The sequence below is a fragment of the Momordica charantia genome, assembly GCF_013281855.1.
Source record: "Momordica charantia cultivar OHB3-1 chromosome 8 unlocalized genomic scaffold, Mcharantia_2.0 BLBB01000008.1, whole genome shotgun sequence".
Taxonomy (NCBI): domain Eukaryota; kingdom Viridiplantae; phylum Streptophyta; class Magnoliopsida; order Cucurbitales; family Cucurbitaceae; genus Momordica; species Momordica charantia.
Window position 1 is genome coordinate 4128310 of NW_028275166.1, and position 21877 is coordinate 4150186.

Sequence of the window (21877 nt, forward strand, 5' to 3'; positions counted from 1 at the left end):
AAGAAGGTATTTCACACTTTGAATGGAGCTTATTCTTTATTTGTTCAATTTCTTTTAATGTTTATATAGATCAAGTTGAGTAGATAGCTCAATTATAAAATTAAATCCCAAATTGTGATGATCTCACACCATTTTAGAATATAATATACATTGTTTCCATATAGTTTGTCATATGGCGCGTAAATGCAGAAAAAATTAAGGTGATATCATGTTTAATTAAGTACTAAGTCTAAAATATTAAACATTATAAACTTATAAAGTATTATCACTAAAAGTATAACTTATACGAACAAGTTTTTGAGTGCTATTAAATTATTAAAAATCCTTCTAGATGAAGCGTAGAATGGTTTTAAGTTGGGTGGTTTCACAATTAAATTTCATTGATTTGGTACAAAATAGACCAAATAAATAGCTAACATTAAAAAAACGATAAGCATATTGCAAATAATTATTATTTAGAACAAAGAAAATATTAAAAAAATCATGTTTGGGAAATAATGGATGTGTAAGATAATGTTTTATATGAAGAGGGTAGACCCATATGCTTCTCCAAAGTCCAATGTTTCTATTAATTAAATAGTTTTATAGACAATTAATCAATTAACATCATTAGCTAAGTTAAAATATGAATGATCCATTTTCAAATATAATAATTAAAAGGTTATTTTGGAGATAAAAAGTAATCAAATGGGCAAAAGTTAAGGTTGGTGAATAAGAAGAGACATCATTAATTAATTTTCCACCTTCAATTCCACAATTAATAATGTATTCAAATGTTGGAAATGATGGGGCCAAGTCAACATTTCAAACCACAATTTCTAAGGTAATTTACATTGAGGGGTATTAATTAATTAAGCCGTTTATGTGCTACCATTACTTGACTAATCTGTGTATTTAAACATTAATCATAAAGTTTAAAAAAGTATTTGGGTCCCCAAATCTTCTTCATATTTTATTTGGTGAATTTTTGCTTTTAAATGTTATGATTTGGTATCTCACCTTTCACAAATGTGTATGATTAAAAAATTTTACTTGGGTACCTAAAATCTCATAGCTATTGATCTCTTTTTTTTATTTTTAATTAATCAGAATCGATGATGCGTAGTTCTTTCATCAGAACATGGTTTAAATTTGAGACCTCAAGATAGGTGGTACTCCCATGACCCCAAGCACTTGCCAGTGCACTATTTTGAAGGACCATTTAGTCATTTAATCAAAAATATGCACAATTTTGAAACTCAACATATATGGTACGGAATAGTGAACGTGATAAGTTACTTTCAAAAACGTACTTTGACCATTTTAGTTGTTTTATTTTTATTTTTATCTCATTATTTTCGATCATAATTTTAGCATGACACTTCATTCACTAAAATTATTGAAATATAGGCCATATATTTGTATTAAATGGTTTTCATTGTGTAATTTGTATTAAAATTTTACAAATATGGATTTAATTAGTCACTCTTTAAAAGTACAGAGACCAAAACGGAGTTTTGAAAGTACAATAACTAACCTGAACAAAAGTTGAAAGTATAGAGACCAAAATAAAAGTTTTGAAGTATGGTGTGGACCAAAATGAAGCAAAGTAAAAATACAAAGCAAAGTAAAAAATACAGACTCAAATAGTTTTTAAATGTTAATTTAATTACTTTTTTATTAATTTAATTTAAACCAAAATCATACCAACTTGAACATATGTCAACTAGTTAATGCATATATCACTGAATAAGAAGTTAAAGATTCGAACCTCACTCTCACAATGTTTAAAAAAAAAAGAAATTAATATACTTCATCTATGAAAACAATATAATTGATGTTATATTTTTTATTTGTTATTATTCAATTATATTACAAGTAGGACTTAATGACAATCATTGAAATAATATTAAATAATTCATGGAATATGATCAAATAATTATGTAATATTTAAGGCATTAAATACCACTATTTGTTACAATTTTCATTAATCTCAATAATCAATGGAAGTTAAGTAGGATGGTTGAGTATTATTTCCCTTGACATTAAGCTTAATTAATTTTACTTATAGTTTAAGAATGATTAAATTATATATGTGTGATGTCACTTGAAAATAGGTGGATTACTTAAAATATAAGCAACCAAGATGAAATTGTTCTCATTAATTAATATAAATTAGCCTTTTTAGGTTTCTTGCAGCATCTAACCTCTTTTATTGATTCCCGAAAGTGACATTTAAGCTAAAATAAAAATGGAAGTTTTCCTTGTATATAATTTATTAATTTTCTTAAATCTTTAAATGGATAATAAAACTTAGATTTTCATTTTTTTAGGAACCGTTTGGATTTTAAATTTTGGTTACTTTAAACAGCCTCCATTTATAAGAATTCTTTTTTTTTTTTCGGTCTAACCTCACTACATTTGATTGCACAAAATTTCTTTCGAGATAGGTCTACTTCTCCAGACGGTTTTTAGACCCATCCGACAAAATATATAGAAAGCATTAGGAAAAAGATCTTTTGACTGACGACTTTTGCTGCATCGAGAAAGGTATAATTCTTGTAGTGTGCCAAGGAAGCACATAGAAAATTAATTATTAGGTAGGAGGTTATCATAGATTCGAAGCCATTCTTCGTTTCTTCATTCCCTCAAATCCAAATGAGTCATTGATTATAGTTCCTTGAAAGTCTTTTTAATTAGTTGGTCTATGTCAAGAATCAATAAAAAGAAATGACACCACTTATTTTATTTTAATGTTGTTTAACATCTCCTTATATAATGATTAATTTATAGTTCATGAATAGTATGAACATAAGGTAGATATCACTCGCTTAAAATTTAAGAAAAAAATATGACCAAAAGCGAAATTTAAGAGAAAATTTACACCTATCATCATCCAATAATATAATAACGAGTCCAAAATTTATTAAAATTTTCAAGATTAAAATATAGAACATTTCAAATGTCGGGAGTCAAAATAAAAATTAGAAAGATATTTAATTTTAACCAAAACATGATTTCACGAAACTTGTCACAAATCTTAATTAATTAAGTCTATAAAGTAACTTGTGAACTCATCTTACATGAGTAAATAAATTGTTGGAGAGCAGAAAAAAACAAACAAACACTGAACACAATTGCAAACTCAGCAATTTTGGAATATAATGTCTTAATTTTCTAAATTAGGGAAGGTAATATTATCTGTCCACATCTTTATCTAACCAAATAAAACAAATAAATAAAAAGCAAAAACCTTCACAAACCAAACCCTCTAATTATAAGCAACATTTTTGGTATTTATATGATTGAAATTAACTAAGCCAAATTTTGCACACTTAGTCAAAAAAGTGGACCTTCAAAGGTCTTGTATTATATACCCATCACAACTATTTTTTTATGGTAATGAGCTCATTAATGTGTATCTAATTCATCACCATATCATAATATATATTTTAATGACAAATAAATCTAGCGCGTTAAAAGGTGGGCGTGTTTTCTATTGTTGAAATTATTTATTTGAAAAGGAAATTAATTTTATATTGTTCGAGTAAAATTGACCGTTTTGCTGTTTTTAAAATTATGAAATTTTATCTTTAGTTAAAAAATTTATTATTAGTCTCTCAATTAATTACTAGTCTTCTGTAATAAAATTAAAATATTGTTTTGAAAATTACACAACAATTTTTTAAAAATCATTTCCAATGATCAACAGTTGAGTTTGGCTCACCATTTGCAATTTCTTAGGGTTGTGCTGCATGCATATAACTCCACCATATAAGATTTTATTAACTGGTTTCACATTAAAAATTTCTACATGGTTGGTTGTTGAAGTTCACACCTCACAATCATATAAATTATGATTAAACAACAATTATAATTTCCTTAAGATAATTGGTTTTTAATTATAGTTGAAGCGTCCTAATAGAACACTAATTGAAAGAAATTATCACCCAATAACATTTTGGATTTATGTATTTACATTTTAGGTTAGTTTTAAGAATTTCCTTCTTGTCATATTTAAATTAAAAAATCTCTATTAATTTCTTACACGACTATTAAATTTGTTTTTTAATGAGTTGCTAAACTTTCAATAATTATTCTTTCGTAAGAGACTAATTTAAATATTATGTGGCAAGTTGATTTTGAGTAAACTCAAATATTTAGAGGCACGATGGTTAAACTAATGGAAGTAATACAACGTCTCGATAGACAAAAAAGACTTTTTAAACTACAAAAATTAGATAGACACAACTTTCAAAAGTTTAGATAATTATGAAAATTATGAAAGCTCAAACTAAACTTATAATTTAAGTTGCATGTTATTTGTCCTATTTCTCAATTTCTTTTAAAATTTGGAAGTTGATACACTATTGGGCCTAGGCCGTCAAGAACGCCATAGACGCCTTCTGTGGGCCTCTCTAGCAAACTGATAATGGGCCAATTTTAAGCTACTGGGCTGCAGTGTAGCCCAAACCGTGACTCTGTTACCACGTCGCTCTTGTAATTTAGACAAAAACAGGGGTGAAATTACATACGTTGTCAAAATTTTGGGATACTAATTTAATTATTAATAATATTTACATGGCATTTGTCTGAAATTTACAAAATTGGTCAACGGAGATTTACTATTATGCCCCTCAATTTTTTTAAAGCTATTTTTTTCTTGATTAAGAGGGTGAAATTTTTAAAAAGTACATAATAAATTTGTATTATGCAGTAAAATTTATCAAAATAAAATGTTAAGCAATCGTATTTTTTGCCCTATAAATTATAATCGAAAAACGTAATAAAAACACGTGGTATATGTTAAAGAATCCTAAATCTTTTACTAAAATTGTTTAAATTAAAAATTATCCAAAACACATTCTAATTCAGAGAAAGAGATAGAAGAGGAATCAGAGACCGAGTAGGAAGAGGATTTAATTACCATAATAAATAAGCCTAATTTACACACCATTCATTCACAATCATCTCTCGCCGGAGCAAAAGAAATCCGCCCATCACCGCCACTTCCTCCGCCGTCGTAGGTAGCTAATAATGGCACCAATAAGGTCCTTCAAAGAATATGATCTCTCAGCCTTCGATTGGGACAAAACTCCAGTTTTAGGCAAAGGTTCTCATGGCAAAGTCTTCCTAGGAGAACTCGATCTCGGCAGCGTCGCCATCAAAGTCGCTCCATGTCGAGCAGCTTCTTCACTCGTCAAAGAGAAAGCGATTCTCAAACAGTTCATCGGATGCTCAAAAATCGTTCAGTACATTGGCGACACCGTTACTAAGAAAGGAGACGACGTTGTTTACAGTCTGATATTGGAGTATGCTACTGGAGGTACTTTGGGTGACATTATCAGAAAACAGGAGAAAATTTCAGAGGAAGATGCCAAAAAGTACCTTCGAATGATACTTCAAGGGCTTTCTTGCATTCACGCTAAAGGGTTTGTGCATGCTGATCTCAAATCGGACAATATTCTTGCGTTCCGCTCAAAGAGTGGAAGAATGAAGCTGAAAATAGCAGATTTTGGACTTTCTAGGATGTATGATGAGAAAGAAGAGAAAAGTTTATGTTGGAATTATTACAAGATGAGCTTTGTAGGGACAGCAAAATACATGTCTCCAGAATCTGTCTTTGACATCGTTAAACCCGCACTCGATATTTGGTCTCTTGGTTGCATTTTTGTTAACATGATGACCGGGAGACACGTTTGGAATGATTGCAAAGATAATAAAGAGCTGATTTCGAAGCTTATATATGAAAGAGAAATACCAACAATACCAAAAGAATTATCCGAGCTAGGAAAGGATTTTCTCGAAAAGTGCTTTGAGAGAAATTACGAAAAAAGATGGTCAGCAGATATGCTACTTCGACATCCTTATTTGGTAGAAGGAAAAAAAGTTACGAACAAAATCAGCTGTAGAAGTCTTTCTATTTTGCTTTGTACAGGGGCCTTAGTCATTCTTCTTTTAGATTGCTTTCTTATTTTTCAGTTGTTTTCTCTTAAAATGTAATCACAATTTTGGAGAATGGTTATTATTATTATTGTTATTATTAATGAAAATGAGTGTTTGATTGTGATTTTGTTTTTTTGGTCAATATCTATTTTCATAATAACCACTCATAAAAATTTAACAACTTTTTTATTTTTTGAAAAAGAAAAAATTTACTTGAGACTAATGGTGGTGAAAAACTTGCTATTGAGTGAACTAAATATAAATTTTAATAAATATACTATTCCATATCTTAGGAATCGAAAATGAAAACACAATAATTATAAATTATATAATATTGTAAAATAATAATTATACAAAATTTATAACATATAAATTAATTAATTAATTAATAATATTTTAGACTCAACTAAATATTTAATTGGTATTACTACTGGTTTACAAATATATTAGTAAACGTATTTTAAACCATTTTTAAAATTAAGATATTCAATTTTCAAATCTACAAACATATCCGAAAACACTGCAATTGCAAACATAGAATAAACCCTCTTTTTCATTAAATCTCTTCTTTTCATATTTTTGTTTCCAAATCATCAATTACACCTTAAATTTTCATTAAATTCTTACCAACTCAATAAAATATCATGGAATGAAAGTTTATTCCAACTCAATTTTAACATTCACATACGGTGGTAAAAGATGAAATTGAAAATTTTATCAAAACGAAAACATTTACTTAGCCAATAATCTGTTATATAATCCCAGACCAAAAATCATATTTAGAGCTATGATTGTGAACAGGCTGAATTTAAAAAATTGTTTAAAGGTAAATGAGGAGATATAAAATTTCGAAACTTACCTAAAGCATAAAAATGTATTAAAAAATTTTGCATCTTCAAGATTAAGGCCTTAATTTAAATATTCAATTTACTACGATTTTTAGTTTTTTAGAACTGCATTTATAGCATAAATAGTATAATTGATGCAGTATAAAATTTCATACATTATTCTTTCTGAGTTTCGAATATAAAATTATTTTTTATTGGTCCATATAACTTGACTTAGAGTTCAATATTATGAACTCAATTCAATTATTCCTTTCTATTTTTAATAACTAAAATTATCTGCCAACATGAATAAGGTATATAGCACGTACTTCTTCTTTCAAGGTCGGAAAAGAATTCTAACTAAAGAATTTCCAATGATGAATCCTTATTTACATGATTAAATCTATATACTAAGAGTCCAAACAATTATTAAACTATTTAATAAAAATAATATAAACATATCATAATAAAACGGGTTCCATCCTAAGTGAAAAATGTGATCATCTTCTTTATCTATACTATGACGATGTAATAAAAAAACACATGATATGTCTTTTTGAAAAGTAGAATTAAAAAAAAATGTTTCTTCTTGAAATTACATTATTTCTGAATTCTTATATTTTTATCCTTATATTTCTATTAATAAATAATATTTGTTTTTTTACACAATATGCGAAGGTAAGGATTCGAACTCACACTATTTTAGTTAGACGTCTTAGGTTCAAGTTGACAATAATAATATTTACTTTAACATATTAGTTTTTTTTTTTGAAGATTTTTATATTTTATTATTATTATTTTTAGATTGATTTTGTGAGGTCCTCAGCTTATCTATAAAATACATTAAATTAATTTTGGTAAACTATTATTTACATAAAAAAAATGGTTTGATTAGATTTTTAGAGGATGTATTTAGACAAAGTTTAATAATAACAATAATAAAACATAAACATAACAATTCTTCATTCAAAATCTTATTCGTCCCAGTTGTTTATGAAAAAAAAACAGTGGATTTAAGTTTAAATTAAAAAAGAAAAACCGATTCCATTAGGTTTTTAAAGACTCGCTATATTTAAGTTCAAATTAAAATTGTCATGCATGATAATTAATATCTATTTATCATAAGTTCGAATCCCCTTCCTATTTGTTGTATTAAAGTTCAAACTAATATTAAAAAAAATCGTGAACTTAAATCTCGTCAACACAATTAAGTTTAAATTTAAAAAAGTATTTAAGTTTAAATTAAAAAGAAAGCCACGAACGGGTCTCCTCTTTACTCTTGAAAACCACTCGTTATTATTTAATATTTTTTTAAAAAATACTCTATTTTTTAAATCATAATTAAATCCCCACGCTTTTACTAAAAATATTCAAATGAAAATTATCTTTTAAATTTTAATAAAGTGTTTAAAATTCAAAACTATCCTAAACACATTCTAATTATTATAATTCATTAAAAGATAGAACTCCAAAGAAAAGAGTAATCAGAAACCGAGTAGGAAGAAGTTTGAATTACCAAGAACAAATAAGCCCAATCATCACACTCTCGCCGGAACAAAAGTACTCCGCCGATCACCGTCGCTTCCTCCGCCGTAGGTAGCTATAATGGCACCAACAATTCCCTTCACAGAAGAAGATGATATCTCAGTCTTCGATTGGAATAAAGCTCAATTTTTAGGCAAAGGTTCTTATGGCAAAGTCTTCTTAGGAACTCCCACGAAGCCCGATCTCGGCTTCGTCGCCATCAAAGTCGCTCCGTTGTGGCAAAAAACTTCCTCACTCATCAAAGAAAAAGTGGTTCTCGAACAATTCATCGGATGTCCAGAAATCGTTCAGTACATTGGCGACGCTGTTACCATAAAAAGAGACGACCATTTAGTTTACAATTTGATATTGGAATATGCTGCTGGAGGTACTTTGGCTGATATTATCAAAAAACAGAAGAAACTTCAAGAAGAAGATGCCAAACAGTATCTTCGGATGATACTCCGAGGGCTTTCTTGCATTCATGCCAAAAGCTTCGTGCATGCCGATCTCAAACCGACTAACATTCTTGCGTTTCCTTTAAAGGATGGAAGAATGCAGTTGAAAATAGCAGATTTTGGGCTTGCAAGAATATATTATAAGAAAGAAGAGAGAGATTTTTATTGGAAGAATAATAAGATGAAGTTTGTAGGGACAACAGAATACATGTCTCCAGAATCCGTTGTCGGAAACATTGACCCTAGCCTTGATATTTGGTCTCTTGGTTGCATTTTTTTAAATATGATAACTGGGGAATGTGTTTGGAATGATTGTCTAACCTATGAACAACTGATTACAAAACTTGTATACGAAGGAGAAACACCAACAATACCAGAGGAATTATCTGACCTAGGAAAAGATTTTCTACAAAAGTGCTTTGAGAGAAATTACGAAGAAAGATGGTCGGTAGATAGGTTATTCAGACATCCTTATTTGGTACAAGAAAATAAAATTACTAACAACATCAACTTCAATTCTCTTTTAGATTACTGTCTTAACTTTTTAGACGTGTTTTCTCTTGAATTGTAACCCAATTATTATTTATGAAATTAAGTATTTGATTGTGATTTTTGAAGTGATTAGCTTCCAAAAATTTAACAGCTTTAATTTTTTAGTTTTTTTAAACATAAAAGTATCTCTTTTTGTACTTAGATTATTTTTCATAACCATATATGGGGAATGTACAAGGACACCAATTGGCAGCGGTGATGGTGGAGAAGTTTGTATTGATCAATGAATTGGAGGAATAAATGAGAAATATGAACATTAACCTAAAATATAAATCAGTAACTATAAATTATCAAAACGGTCCTAAAATTAATTTTTCATAAACTTACATTATATGGTATTCAGTAATTTGTAAAAAAAAAAAAAAATAGTGGAGGTTTTCTAATTCTTCTTTCAAAATTCAAAAAAGTTGGCAAAAGTATTATGATAGTTATTCTCTTTCTTTCTTTTTTCTTTTCTTTTTTTTTTCCCTTTTTTCCCCCTTGAAAATGTAGCTATTCTCTTTAAGTGAACTAGGTTTTCATCTAAATTTATGATAAACTCAATAAGTTTATCCTTAGTTAATTTTAATATTTATCAACAATATAGTATAATTAAAAGGAAATGTCAAAATGTAAGAGATTAAATTTAAAATCTTAAAATAATAGAAACTAAATAAAAAAATATACACAAATATCAAATATGTTAAATTAGAGGTGGGGATTCAAATATTCGATCTTTTTGAATCTCGAGCATGCAAGCTATGCTTAAGTTGATACTAAATATACTAAATGGCCTCTAATGTTTGAAATAATTCTCAATTTAACACTACTTAATGTATTAAAAAATTTCAGTCACATCCTTATATTAAAATTTACTAACAAAACACTGATGTATATATTTAGATCCACGAACATGTCAATTGGACATCTAAATTAGAAGAAATCGATTTTACTAATTGGTAGGATGGATTTTTTTTTTATGAGTGGATTGAGTTTCAGATGCCAAGCAGCATTCAATTAACACAAAATATAGTAATAATTATTTAATTATACATTAACTTTATGTTAACAATATTTTCATGGAAATACTTCATTGAATTTTTAAAATATATTAAGGTGTTGTTTACTTATGCTAGGAATTGAAATACTAAGAAATTTGAACGAAAAATCAATGGAAATGAGAATTTGATTTATTTAATGGTGTTTACAACCAATTTTATGGAATCCAAGATGTGCTAATGTTAGAATCAAAATAGAAATCATATATATAATCATTACTGCACTACTTTTTTCTTAGTTTAAGCTAATTATAAATACATAAAAATGAATGGATGAGGTTTTAGGTAAAAAAGATATTACATTTACTCCTTTTTAGAGAAATAATTATCAAGTTTAAAGTAAGTCTCATCCATCGATTTGTCTTAGAGATAAATGAAATGAAAATTTTTTACCCAAAAGATTTTGAAAACCACGTCCTCATTAAACACGTTGGAAAAATTGACAACTTAATATTATTTCTAAAAAATATTTGTTTTGGTATTTCTTTTACCAATCCAAATAGAAGTATTTTCTTCTTATTTTTTAACAAGCCTACTAAAAATGAGTCCTACGAATCGAAACGAATATAGTTCATCGATAATCTATAGGTTCAATCTCTCACGGCCACCTCTACATGTTGCACACTCCCAAAAAAAAAAGAAAAAACTAAAAAACAAATAAATAACTAAAAAACAAATAAATAAAACATATTTTGCTTGATTGGTCTTGGTGTCTTTTCAACTGAGCACACCCCGAGTCTGAGTCATGGGGAGGTCCGGATATTGGCGACCCACCACGGGACCTCTCTCTGAACCCGATTGTGGAGCTGACATAAGCTTTCTCAACTTGCCCATTTTTGCGAAACGGGTGCGCTTTTGGCTCAACTCGGTCGCTTTGGACATGGGGTCCAAATCCTCAAAACCCTTGTCCACACTTGTCCTTCCTCAAGATTTTTTTGCTTCAAATCCACCCCAGTTTCTGCCTCTGAAATGCACAAAAAGCAAACCCAAGTAGAGAAAAAAGTTAGCAATCAGTATGTCTTTAGTTGCAGTACGGCGTGTGAAATGAAAGCAAAATGGGTCAGCAAAAAGACCAACGAGGCATTGAATCTGAACTGTTTTCCTGTTCTTATTTTGGTTTTTGCAGTGTGTATTAGCATATCTCTGTTTGGGTTTGCAGGCAGCCAAACGGAGGAGACCCCACGCTCCAAATTTTTACACTCAACCATGTGGTGGTAAGTAACTGGTAATGTGGTAATGGTAAGAAATCCATAAAACTTTTTCACTGTCTTTTTTTCTCTTTTGTCATTGTGCTGTCAAAGAATTTGCTCCTGGAAATCAATCTCGAGCTTCGGGTTACTTCATCCAACGTGGAGGCTGAATGATAATTACACTTGAGTTTAATGAATGTACTGTCTTTTCTGGGAAAACTCTTTTCCCTTTTAACCATTTCAAGGACCGTACTACTTTGGAGCATATTTTGTCCATTAAACTCCCGCATTAAAGACTCATTAGTTAAGAATCAAGAATCAAGAATCAAGACCCTTCTCTTTCTTCTTTCTTGGGTAATTATTAAAACCCTCTTTATAAGTGAGAGAGGTCTTGCTCCTGAACCTGAAATGTTAGTTCACTTCGACAGGACAGAAATCGGACTAAGACTTCAGCGACAATTGAGCTGCTAGAAATTAAACCCATTTAATGGTTTCACTTACCAAGCCTGCAGAGCAGAGTAAAAGGCAGACGGCATTCTCTCTACTAACAGGCAACAGCTAGATGGAAGAGTTGTGCCAGCATTGAGGTTTAGGTCCACATGATTTCCTCCAGTTATTTCTGGTCACTACCAATATCCCATTATAGCTGCCTGGTCAGAGGTGAAAAGAAAATCAGAGAAAGGATCTAGAAATGGGGGAAAAAGTGGGGGCTGTATCACATCAGATCCAACGTCAGAGCTCTGGATTTAAGAAGGCATGGTAATGGAAAATGGAATCCTGATCCAAGAAAGGAAGTCCATCTGATTTCAATGTTTCATCGTTATGGTGCTACTTAATGGATAACCATGATGTGAATCATTAGAGAAAGATATACTCTCATAGTTTAAACAGTACATAGAGCCAAAACAAGCAGATGGGTGCTAGTCTAATGCCTACTTGCACCCAATAAATTCGTCAAAGATATCTCACAAGATTTTCTCGTCGGTTTTGGGTTTGCTTGCATCATCATTTTCAGGCTCCTCCCTCTCTTTCTCTGAGACTATGTCTGTTCAAAAGTACACTGTTGAAACAGTAAAGTTTCTCTCTTTTTTCACATTTGATTGCCTTAAGTTCTTAGTTGTTTGATTCTGAAGAGAAAGTGTGATACTTTGTTCCTGTATTTACTCTTGTTTCGCATCACTTTGGTTTTCTTGTCCAGTATAGCGAAAAATAAAGAGACTTCGTCTGAAAAATGGTGCTGAGAAGACCTGGCAGGAACAGGAGTTTCGACAGAGAGAATCCAGATATTTTGATTATGATGATTGCAGTGGATCAGATAATAAGAGGTCGTGAGCAGGACAAAGGAGATGGCGCAGAGAGGAAAGGCATGGGCCCTCTAAAGCCTGCAACAGGAGTGAGTGGTTCTGCACCCAAGAGCAATTCTCTCTCTCTCACTCTCTCTCTCTCCCTCTCTCCACCCCCTGGTTTTCTCTTGTGCGGCTCTTGTTTCTTTCTAATCTTATTTGGTGGGTCCATTTCCTCCATCTCCACCTTCATGCAGAGTCCTGTTTTGGCCTCTTCACACTCTCTTTCTTCCTTTTAATGGTTCTCTGAGATGGGTGTCATTCATTTTCCAGAGCTGTACGTTTTTTGAGCTTTAAAGTTTGCGAGCAGAGATTGAGGTCATGCATCTCGGTGGTGTGGTGTCCAATGCTCCAAACTTCAGCTTCTCGGGGTTTGGGCACTTGAAGCCATTCCATTCTCCTTTTTTCATGCAAAACTTTGAATCACTTTCTTTTACCATTGCCTTTATAATGTTGTGATTTAGCAGAAGCCGGAAAAGTGGGAATACAGCAGCGTCAGTCATTATTTCTTTTCTGCTTGTTTTTTTCTATAAAAGCAAAGCTTCTTTGCCACTTTACCTGGCTTTTCACCATGGCACCTTTTTATGGAGAAACAACAAACTACCAAGTCCTTTGAATCCTCTTCTCTTCTTGGGGGTTGTCTTTGAACTCCTGTGAGTGAAAAAACTATAAAGCATGTCAATCAGTGTAGCAATCTTCTTGCCTTTAATACTTTGCAAGCTTGAAGTTCATCACTAAGCCATCACATCCATCTATTCGCCTAGAAGTTCAGGACCACAGTGTTATTTTCAAAAGATTTTGTGGGGGGCTTTCAGTCTATGCTTCTCATCCTATTTTGGCTGGTAAAGATAAATCTAATAGAAGTTTTATTTCTTTGTCATTTTATGCTAATCAGTGACCAATCTTTATGTTCTGCCTTGTGGTTTACAGAGTGAGTTTTGATGTTGGAAATTGTTTCATTCTGTCTTATATGGTGTGCTTGTTTTCTCTTCTGCATTGAGCGTCAGTATAAATTGTTGAGCTTGAGACTTTAGATTATCAATATAAATTTCTGGACGGTCATTATGTGCTATATGCTTTTAATTGTTATGGCAACTGGGTCTTAACATACTTAGTACTGCTTATTTCTTCTCCCAGTGTTGCATAAAATGCAAAACATTATTAACGAATTTTGCCCCGTTGCTACAGTGAATTTCGGATGTCTGGATTTAATTGCGAGTTCTTTCCTTTCCTTTTGACTGGGGAGGGTTTATTCTTGGGTTAATACAAAACATCTGGTGTTGCATTTCACTTATAATGACATGAGATGTTACCCTGTTGCCAGCTTGTGCTCAATGAGCGACTTCACTGGCAAAACTTGTTTTGTAAAGGTATCTAACTTGGAAATACAGTTGGAAATGCGGATGAAACAAGAACATAGTTCGAGTTTGCTAACCTGAGCTGTTGCTGGACCATGAAGAAAGGTTGTTTTGCATCTGTAATGCTCCACGATATGGAGCTATAATGACTCGGTGTATGCTCCGGTTGACATGACGAGCGCAAATTCTGTCATTGTAGGTGAGGTCCTGCCCTTTGTCGTTCTGAACTCAGTTGTTATGACCAATTTGTTTGACATTAATGACCAGAGCCTTATTGCAGCTGGATTTCCTATCCTCTTGACTCTGCGAGAATCTGGATGCTCTGCTCTTGCTACTACTGATAATCATATAGTCAATCAACTGGAGTCTCCAATGCCTACTGCCCTGCAACAGATCGTTGTGGGGGATGCTTCCCAAGGTTGTTTGAGTTCCTCTGGCAATACTGAGTTTCAAGATCAGTTAGCAGGAACAATACCTATTACCTCTCTTTTCCAGTCCACGTCTCTTTCTCCAGTGAATGTTATTCGCGGAAACACTAAAGATTCGGCATTTTCAGATTCTCAGTTCCAGCCATTAGAAACTTTTAGAACTTGCATCCTACACAGTTCCTCCAATGCTTCTAATTCTTCATTTGCTACTAGTTCTCTTAACTGTGAAGGTGATGAGTCCCTGTGTAATGCAAATAACAAGTGGGAAAGCCATAGATTTCATTATATTCAGCAACACACTGGGGAGAACCAAGAAAGATTGGATTTCCAGACCATCTCGTCGATAGAAAACCTGGATCTGAATGGCTGGATGCCATCCAACACCATGAACTCCAAGCTTTGGAATGAGCTCTCTCTAAGTCTTGCCACATCCCAACCCGTCGTAATTGAAGGAACGAATTGCCTGGACCAGTATCCACAGTTGGCTTTTTCTGGTGCTACTCAGGCTTGTTTGAACAGCACGGAATTAGGCTCGAACCTTAATTCGTGCAACTCCATGGACCTCTCTCTGAGTTATGGATCTGGTAGCCCCATTCACCTCTCTCAAGCAATAGTGGGATCCAGTTATCTTTCAGTCATTCAGGACATACTTTCCCAAATTGCAAGCTATTCACTGGAAAATTCAGATCAAGTTAGTTATTCAACTACCACGGCTGGGTTTGTGCCATTTTCATCACGTTCCCTGGATGATGCGACATCTGAATTTGGTTCAGATGTAATTGGTATATCCAGTTCTCAAATGGAGCTTCAATGGCAAAAACTATCTGGTGATGCAAAGAGATCCCATCTGTTGACTCTACTGCAATTGGTAGGTATTATGGATATAATTGTTAGTTCTCTAATTTTGGTCTCTGTACAGTTCTTATCATCCTGAACAAATTCGTGATCATTCAGATTGATGAGAGATACACTCAATGCTTGGATGAGATTCACACTGTTGCATCTGCGTTTCATGCTGCCACTGACTTGGACCCTCGTCTGCATACTCGTTATACGCTCCAGTCAATTACTTCTGTTTACAGAAACCTGAGGGAGAAAATTACCAACTGCATTTTTACAATGGGGGTGAGTTCTAACACAATGTGCACCGTGGAGAAGGAGAAATCCTTCGAGGCGACGTTCATCCAGAAACAGTGGGCACTCCAGCAGCTGAAAAGGAAAGATAATCAATTATGGAGGCCACAGAGAGGCTTGCCTGAAAGATCTGTCTCGGTTTTAAGAGCGTGGATGTTTCAGAACTTTCTCCATCCGTAAGATTCTGGTTTACATTTAGAGAGATATGTAAAATAACTCGAAAGAGATGTTTGTTCAATGAAATTGTGTTACAACAGTAAGCATTAACTTTGGTAATTTTTCAGATACCCCAAGGACACAGAGAAGCATTTACTTGCAGTAAAAAGTGGATTAACCAGAAATCAGGTTCTTGCTACTCCTGGATTTTCTCAAACTTTCATATAAGCTCCTCTCACTTTTACAGAGTTCTACCATTGGTGACTTTGGGCAGGTTTCTAATTGGTTCATCAACGCTCGTGTCCGGCTGTGGAAACCGATGATTGAAGAAATGTATGCTGAAATAAGCCGAAGAAAATCCAGTCAAAATGATGAAGGATTTGAAAGAATTCGTCGAAGCCAGATTAGTATGGGCAGAAAGAAGATGTAGCCAGTTTGGATTGTGAAGAAGGTAATTAGCTGAATTGAGAAGTATATGAAACGTGAATAGAAAACAGCAGGGGTATTCAGGTCCACAGACATGTTTCAGATTGAATTCCAACAATATGGATAGGGATTCAACTGTACCTTTTGGCTGTGTATTTGTTGACCGCATTGAACATTCTATATATTCTTTTTGGTACTCAAAGCAAGTCAACCTGAAGAGTCTCTTTTGCCTCGCCTTCCTGCATCTCAAATGGCAAATAAAATGCAATAATTTATGAGTGAAAAGGAAACCTTATTAACATTATGAAAGTAGCAATAGATGGCCTAATCAGCAGAGCAAAAATGATCAGAAACTTCTTTCTGAAAAGAAACATATGGTTAAAGCTTGAAAGGCAATCTTTTCGTTCTTAAAGCACTATTTATTTATTGGAAATAAATTATTCTTAGATTTACAGATAACACCCCTTCTCAACTAATTCTTTTGATTACAAATGAAAGAATGACAAATTCTGCTTTCTGCCTAGAAGTTTTCACTATCAGTTATCCTCTTTCCTTCTTTATCTACACCCCCACACCTCTCATTTATGAACTAATCAAAGAAATAACCAAAAACTGTCCAACTCCTCAAAGTACATATGGATACAAAAAGCGATCTTTATTTTCTTTCTGCCTCCTTTCTTCGTCTTTCAGACTTCCAAGGAGATTCTTGTTTTTATTGGCTTCAACTTCAAGCCCATACTTTCTGGCGACAGAAGCTCTGGAGCAATGCAAGAAGGACTCAAAGGGCTTCTTGGGCTGACGCTAAAATGAGATGGCCTATACATGCCATATCCCGTGAGAAAATACTCCATAGGTATCAACATTGCATCAGGCTGCTCCTCCGTCACCATTGACCCGCATGACTGAACCTGAGAATAGCCCCATTATTCCATCTTAGTATAAAGCTCGAAGATAAATGTATATTGAATCTAAAAAATATAAAAAGGTGCAACATACTTCCACAAGGGCACTGTATCTTCTGTCTAATTTTACAGTCATGTGGAGAGCCTCCGAATGAAAAGGAGACCTATCCCCAACAAATATCAATGAACGGCACTTTAGTTTTCGCAATCCTTCTGAAATGTCGGGTCTCCTGCATTAAAGCAAAACACAGTTCAGGTGCGGGGACCTTGGACACCCATAATCGTAAACTCTACCCACATCATAAAGATAATGTGCTGAAAACCATCCCAACAATCGACACAAACAAATTCTTTCACGCATCCAAAAGTTGGAGTTCAATGCATTACCCATTCATTGCTTCAAGAAACCTCCAGACATTTGAGCTTTGCCTCTCAACAAGCGACTGTTGAAACAGACAATGTACATAACGTTTGGTCATAACATTGGAAGTTTAAAGTTGGTAGAAAATAATTGAAGGAGGAGCAGGATGGAGTACTCACTCTTCTGCATGCTTGAACTAAATCAGACTCCGGTACTTGAGAACAACCACGAGCTTCCTGCGGCCAACCAACCAGAAAAGTTCAAATGTCCACTCAGATTCAATTGTGGAAAAATAACTCTAAGTAGAGCTTGAATTTATGTAACCTACAGTTGAAAACTCTGTATTCGTACATTTATCTTCGAGCTTTATACTCTGTATTCGTACAGTTTATATTTTGAATATGAAAAAAAAATGAGTTCTAAAAGTTTATAGTTAGTGTGTAACCTGAAATGTGTGTTTCAAAAGCCTAGATTTACTTGACCTAAGTTTATATAACTTAGGGATTAACAGATGCAAAGACTGGACAACCAATGTCCAAATGTAAATTCTGCTTTTCAACCGAACTTACCTTGCTAAAATACCGCTTTAGTAACAACTCTTTCACTACCCCACACATGCCATAGAAATAAAGCAAATTTGACATCACCTGCATATAGAAAAGCCCATTTGTAAGAAGATTCCCAGAAACCATAAGAAGATTGTAATAGTTCAGAAAAAGGACCTTGCTATACAACCATTCTGTCCAACAGGGTGCTCTACATATGGGAGAGATCAATATCAAACCATGGACACGATGCCTATGCTTCATCTGCCTCCAACGAGTGAAATCAGCATATGAAAGAAGTTTCCGAGAGGCTTTGAAAATCATTACAGAAAAAAGCACTCACGTGCATAATGATGAACAAAGAGAAACTTACAGCAAATAGAGTAAGAATGTACGCTCCAGCAGTGACCCCCATACACATCACAGCACTAAGTCTGGAGGAAGAAGGGAAGAAGAGAGTGAGTCATCAGATTTGTGCATATTCTTTTCAAATAAAAAGTTCATGTGTAAAATAAAACTTTAAGGCATCAGACAAGTGGGGTTATAAACTAAACTCTAAATTTAACTAAATTGAAAATGGCCGAAAATCTTATTACCCAAAATAGTTTAGAACTTCAGCAATTTGATCTGCTAAGTCATCTGCAGAAAGTATAGGATCATCAGGGCAAATTGCAGCAGCTCCTAACTGCAATAACTCTTGAACAAGGTTCCAATATGAGAAGAATTCATGTGAAAGTAAAAAACAATGTACTTGTTGGAAAGTTGAGTTTAAGCAAAGCAACATACGAGAATGAAATAGAGATATCTAACCATGCCATTTATACAAACCTCATGACCAGGAGGACTGATATGATATATGCAGAAGTTGTGAAGCAATAACGAACAAGCTTCCGGACAAAACATTAATCCTTGGAAGCAGAACATATCTGATGAATGTTGAAATAGAATTAGTTTAAATGTTGGTAAATAACAAGGACAAGTCAAAGGGAGATAGTATAATTTCCCAACATGACATGAGGTTCAAAGCTATAAACCATAGACTATTTCATTTATTTTCAAGCTTTAGATTTCAAAAAATCTATGGCCTCATTGAATAGCATTTTTTCTATCTTTAAAAGTTGAACTTGTCAAATTCCAATTTCCTGTATGGGTAAATTTATAGTATAAAATTATTTTTGAAATCTCAGCCAATTGTTAAAAACAAAATAAATAAATAAATAGAAGGATTTCAAAACCTACTTTCAAAAAATAGAAAACACATATGCGAGTAAAAACAATTATTTTTAAAAAATAATAAAAAAAGTAAGGTAGTTACCACCAAAAAGACTCTAGAAGATAGAGCCATGGAGGTAACCAACATTATCAATTCCAAAACTCCAGTATGTGAAACTTAAAATACAAGAGCATGTGATGCAAGTAATGAAAAAACTTTCGAAACAGTAAGGGCAAAGTTCAAAAACTCTATTCTTATCAACCCCCTAAAATCCGAAGTGCGTCTATTTCATCGGAAGATCTAATTTACACTCAAAATCATGCTTTGGACATAACATTGAAAGCACTCAGACATGACTAAAAACAAAAGATATGCATCTTTTTTTTTTTTTTTTGATGACTGGAAATGCCCTAAAGTGTACAACTTCTTTGATGCAAGTAAAAATGAATATATAACTTGCAGTGACCTAGCTCAGCACACACGTAAACAATGAACTGATTAACGTGACACATTCTACATACTCACGATTTAGAGCTAAATCAGGATAAGTAATTAGAGCCGGCTTGTCCTGGTCTCCGACCACAGTAACAGAAACAGCACCGTAACAGGTTTTCACAAGGTACTCCTGCCAGAAATTGATTGGACAAATATTAGTTTCAAAACATAATCATCTGAAGTAGAGTGAAGGAAATAATGTAATAGTTATTGGTGAGTTTGCATTCAAAATGAAGTATTATGGGGAAGAATGATAGCTGACGCCTTCAAAAAATGAGAATTGAAGGGAATTACACGAGAGCTTAAATATATGGAAACTCATAATTGAAAATGAAATCGATATAGATAAAATAAGGAAAACATATCTGATAGTTGCTTCCCTTAAAGAAACTTTCTCAACTTAAACTCAAAATGTATTACTAAACCAGTAAAAAACAACTTCCACGTCATTTTAGTATGCAAACCAGAATGAAAAGGCCCAGCGCCAGGCATTCTAAAGACCATTGAATTTCAAGAACAAAGAAAGGAACTCCATGAAATGCAAACGAAACTCAACAGCAACTACTCTTCCAAAACCTAACTAAAATCAACAATGCACACCCAAAAAGTGGATATTCATCAAAATATTGGATAACCCCAATTAGCTTGGAATGATCATTGATTTCGTGGTTCAACATATTAAGAATCCCATGGTTCAAATTCTTCCTTTCCCATCCCGTCCCATACAAAAAATTCCCAACATTTTCTCAGCAAGCAAACAAAGAACAATGTTCAAACATATCTAATCTCATGGAAATAGAGGAACGCGTAAAAGAGAGACGAAATGCAGGTACCTTTCCCCCATAAGAGAAGGACTCCATATCCACCGACACCGAGTCGCTTCAATCCCCCATTTCCTTCTCTGTCTTCCTCTCTCTACCCCTATAATCCTCCCCACTCAATATACAGAACGCTTCTGCTCGCTTTATATACCACCAATTCTCCTCAAGAAATTCTCCCCGACATTATTTGGAAAGTTTTTCAACTCGTCATATCGAATCGTCCGAGTCGAGACGAGTCACCGACGCCGCGTTTTCCCTTTGATCGCAGATTGACAGAAACCTCACGAGCGCCCTGTAACGAACAAACTCTAACCCGATCCCATGGTTAATTTAACCAGAGTTAGGAGGCCGACAGTTCAACCAAAATTACCAGTCTACCCACGCTTGCCTTTGACAGCGACGCGCTCCCCTGCCGGACGAACGAGGGCGCTTTCCGTCTCTTCACATTGATTTTATTATATTTAAAGAAGGAAAATGGTAAGTAGTTAAGCTTTGACTAGGAAGGGATAAAAAGGTCGAATATTTTATGGTGGGGCAGGCCATTTTTTTTTTCTTTTTGCGTTTAATTAAAGTAACGTAATCTTTAATATCATAAAGTATATAATCTGTGACAAAATTGGAAAAATAAAAACCCATTTATATTACAGTGGCGTGGTTATTTATTGCATCGCCTAAATTCAGTGAATTTTTAATGTGAATTATTTTAAAGAATCTAATTATTTTAAAATAATTTCTGTTTTTGTTAAAGATATTGTGTGCGAAATACAGTTGAGGTTTTAATAATATTGTTGCGCTTTAAAGTGAGTTATTTAATACCAATCTTTTCTTGAATAATCAATAGTGGTCCTTTTCTTAGTTCAACAACACGTAAATTAAAAATTCAGAGTCATGGCTTTTGGGTTGATGATCCCAATTGAGGCATCAATTAGTTGTTTTTCTGATAAAACTTTTCAAGGTAATAGAATAAATGTTGAAATATGGAAATGAGTCTAATTATAATATTTTTGTTTGGATTACACGTCATTTCATGAGAAATTGATTGCGGAGGATTATTTTAATACAGCATGTGGGTAGAGATTTGACAACTTTCTGATTAGAGATATATGTCAATTACTATTAAGTCATGTTTGTTTTGGCATAGATTACGGATGGTTATTTATGGGTTTGATAAAGTTTAATCAG

The 21877-nt window shown here is 33.1% G+C and overlaps 4 protein-coding genes and 1 long non-coding RNA gene across 8 annotated transcripts; 3 read left to right on the plus strand and 2 right to left on the minus strand.

Moving 5' to 3' along the window:
* The first annotated feature begins 5016 nt into the window (after positions 1 to 5016).
* Positions 5017 to 5982, plus strand: LOC111004774 (mitogen-activated protein kinase kinase kinase 20-like). Its single transcript, XM_088127808.1, has 2 exons — positions 5017 to 5853; positions 5962 to 5982. The coding sequence occupies exons 1-2, from the start codon at positions 5017 to 5019 to the stop codon at positions 5980 to 5982; spliced, it is 858 nt and encodes a 285-aa protein (XP_087983934.1).
* Positions 5983 to 8357: 2375 nt separating this feature from the next.
* Positions 8358 to 9305, plus strand: LOC111004775 (mitogen-activated protein kinase kinase kinase 20-like). Its single transcript, XM_022275955.1, has one exon. It carries the CDS (start codon positions 8358 to 8360, stop codon positions 9303 to 9305), a length of 948 nt encoding a protein of 315 aa, XP_022131647.1.
* Positions 9306 to 10762: 1457 nt separating this feature from the next.
* Positions 10763 to 12234, minus strand: LOC148209399 (uncharacterized). Its single transcript, XR_015792782.1, has 2 exons — positions 12015 to 12234; positions 10763 to 11287 (listed from the first exon to the last, which is right to left on the minus strand). It is a non-coding gene; the product is annotated as an uncharacterized LOC148209399 (long non-coding RNA).
* Positions 12235 to 14270: 2036 nt separating this feature from the next.
* On the plus strand, positions 14271 to 16569 carry ATH1 (homeobox protein ATH1). Of its 3 annotated transcripts, none has more exons than XM_022275654.2 (5): positions 14271 to 14409; positions 14495 to 15510; positions 15597 to 15952; positions 16061 to 16121; positions 16207 to 16569. In XM_022275654.2, the coding sequence occupies exons 2-5, from the start codon at positions 14587 to 14589 to the stop codon at positions 16360 to 16362; spliced, it is 1497 nt and encodes a 498-aa protein (XP_022131346.1). In that variant the 5' UTR covers positions 14271 to 14409; positions 14495 to 14586; the 3' UTR covers positions 16363 to 16569. The 3 variants fall into 3 exon arrangements, with proteins under 3 accessions (XP_022131346.1, XP_022131345.1, XP_087983541.1); XM_022275653.2 differs by having other exon boundaries at positions 14273 to 14413; XM_088127415.1 differs by having other exon boundaries at positions 14386 to 15510.
* A 187-nt stretch (positions 16570 to 16756) lies between these two features.
* Positions 16757 to 20942, minus strand: NDL2 (N-MYC downregulated-like 2). 2 transcript variants are annotated; one of them, XM_022275655.2, is made up of 11 exons: positions 20708 to 20942; positions 19905 to 20004; positions 18995 to 19092; positions 18763 to 18851; positions 18540 to 18600; positions 18344 to 18430; positions 18191 to 18268; positions 17801 to 17857; positions 17648 to 17703; positions 17355 to 17490; positions 16757 to 17266 (listed from the first exon to the last, which is right to left on the minus strand). In XM_022275655.2, exons 1-11 carry the CDS (start codon positions 20732 to 20734, stop codon positions 17045 to 17047), a joined length of 1011 nt encoding a protein of 336 aa, XP_022131347.1. In that variant the 5' UTR covers positions 20735 to 20942; the 3' UTR covers positions 16757 to 17044. The 2 variants fall into 2 exon arrangements, with proteins under 2 accessions (XP_022131347.1, XP_022131348.1); XM_022275656.2 differs by having other exon boundaries at positions 19901 to 20004; positions 20708 to 20726.
* Positions 20943 to 21877: the final 935 nt, after the last annotated feature.

What these genes read in the sequence shown, in the direction of transcription:
- LOC111004774 (XM_088127808.1), top strand. Translation starts at nt 5,017, where the DNA reads ATGGCACCAATAAGGTCCTTCAAAGAATATGATCTCTCAGCCTTCGAT. An exon ending in TACTTCGACATCCTTATTTG is followed by an intron (nt 5,854 to 5,961) that starts GTAGAAGGAAAA and finishes CTTATTTTTCAG; the next exon opens with TTGTTTTCTCTTAAAATGTA.
- LOC111004775 (XM_022275955.1), top strand. Translation starts at nt 8,358, where the DNA reads ATGGCACCAACAATTCCCTTCACAGAAGAAGATGATATCTCAGTCTTC.
- ATH1 (XM_088127415.1), top strand. Translation starts at nt 14,386, where the DNA reads ATGACGAGCGCAAATTCTGTCATTGTAGGTGAGGTCCTGCCCTTTGTC. An exon ending in TGTTGACTCTACTGCAATTG is followed by an intron (nt 15,511 to 15,596) that starts GTAGGTATTATG and finishes GTGATCATTCAG; the next exon opens with ATTGATGAGAGATACACTCA. An exon ending in TTTCAGAACTTTCTCCATCC is followed by an intron (nt 15,953 to 16,060) that starts GTAAGATTCTGG and finishes GTAATTTTTCAG; the next exon opens with ATACCCCAAGGACACAGAGA.
- NDL2 (XM_022275655.2), bottom strand. Translation starts at nt 20,734, where the DNA reads ATGGAGTCCTTCTCTTATGGGGGAAAG. An exon ending in CAGAATGGTTGTATAGCAAG is followed by an intron (nt 18,269 to 18,343) that starts GTCCTTTTTCTG and finishes TTCTATATGCAG; the next exon opens with GTGATGTCAAATTTGCTTTA. An exon ending in TTTCTTGAAGCAATGAATGG is followed by an intron (nt 17,491 to 17,647) that starts GTAATGCATTGA and finishes GCTTTAATGCAG; the next exon opens with GAGACCCGACATTTCAGAAG.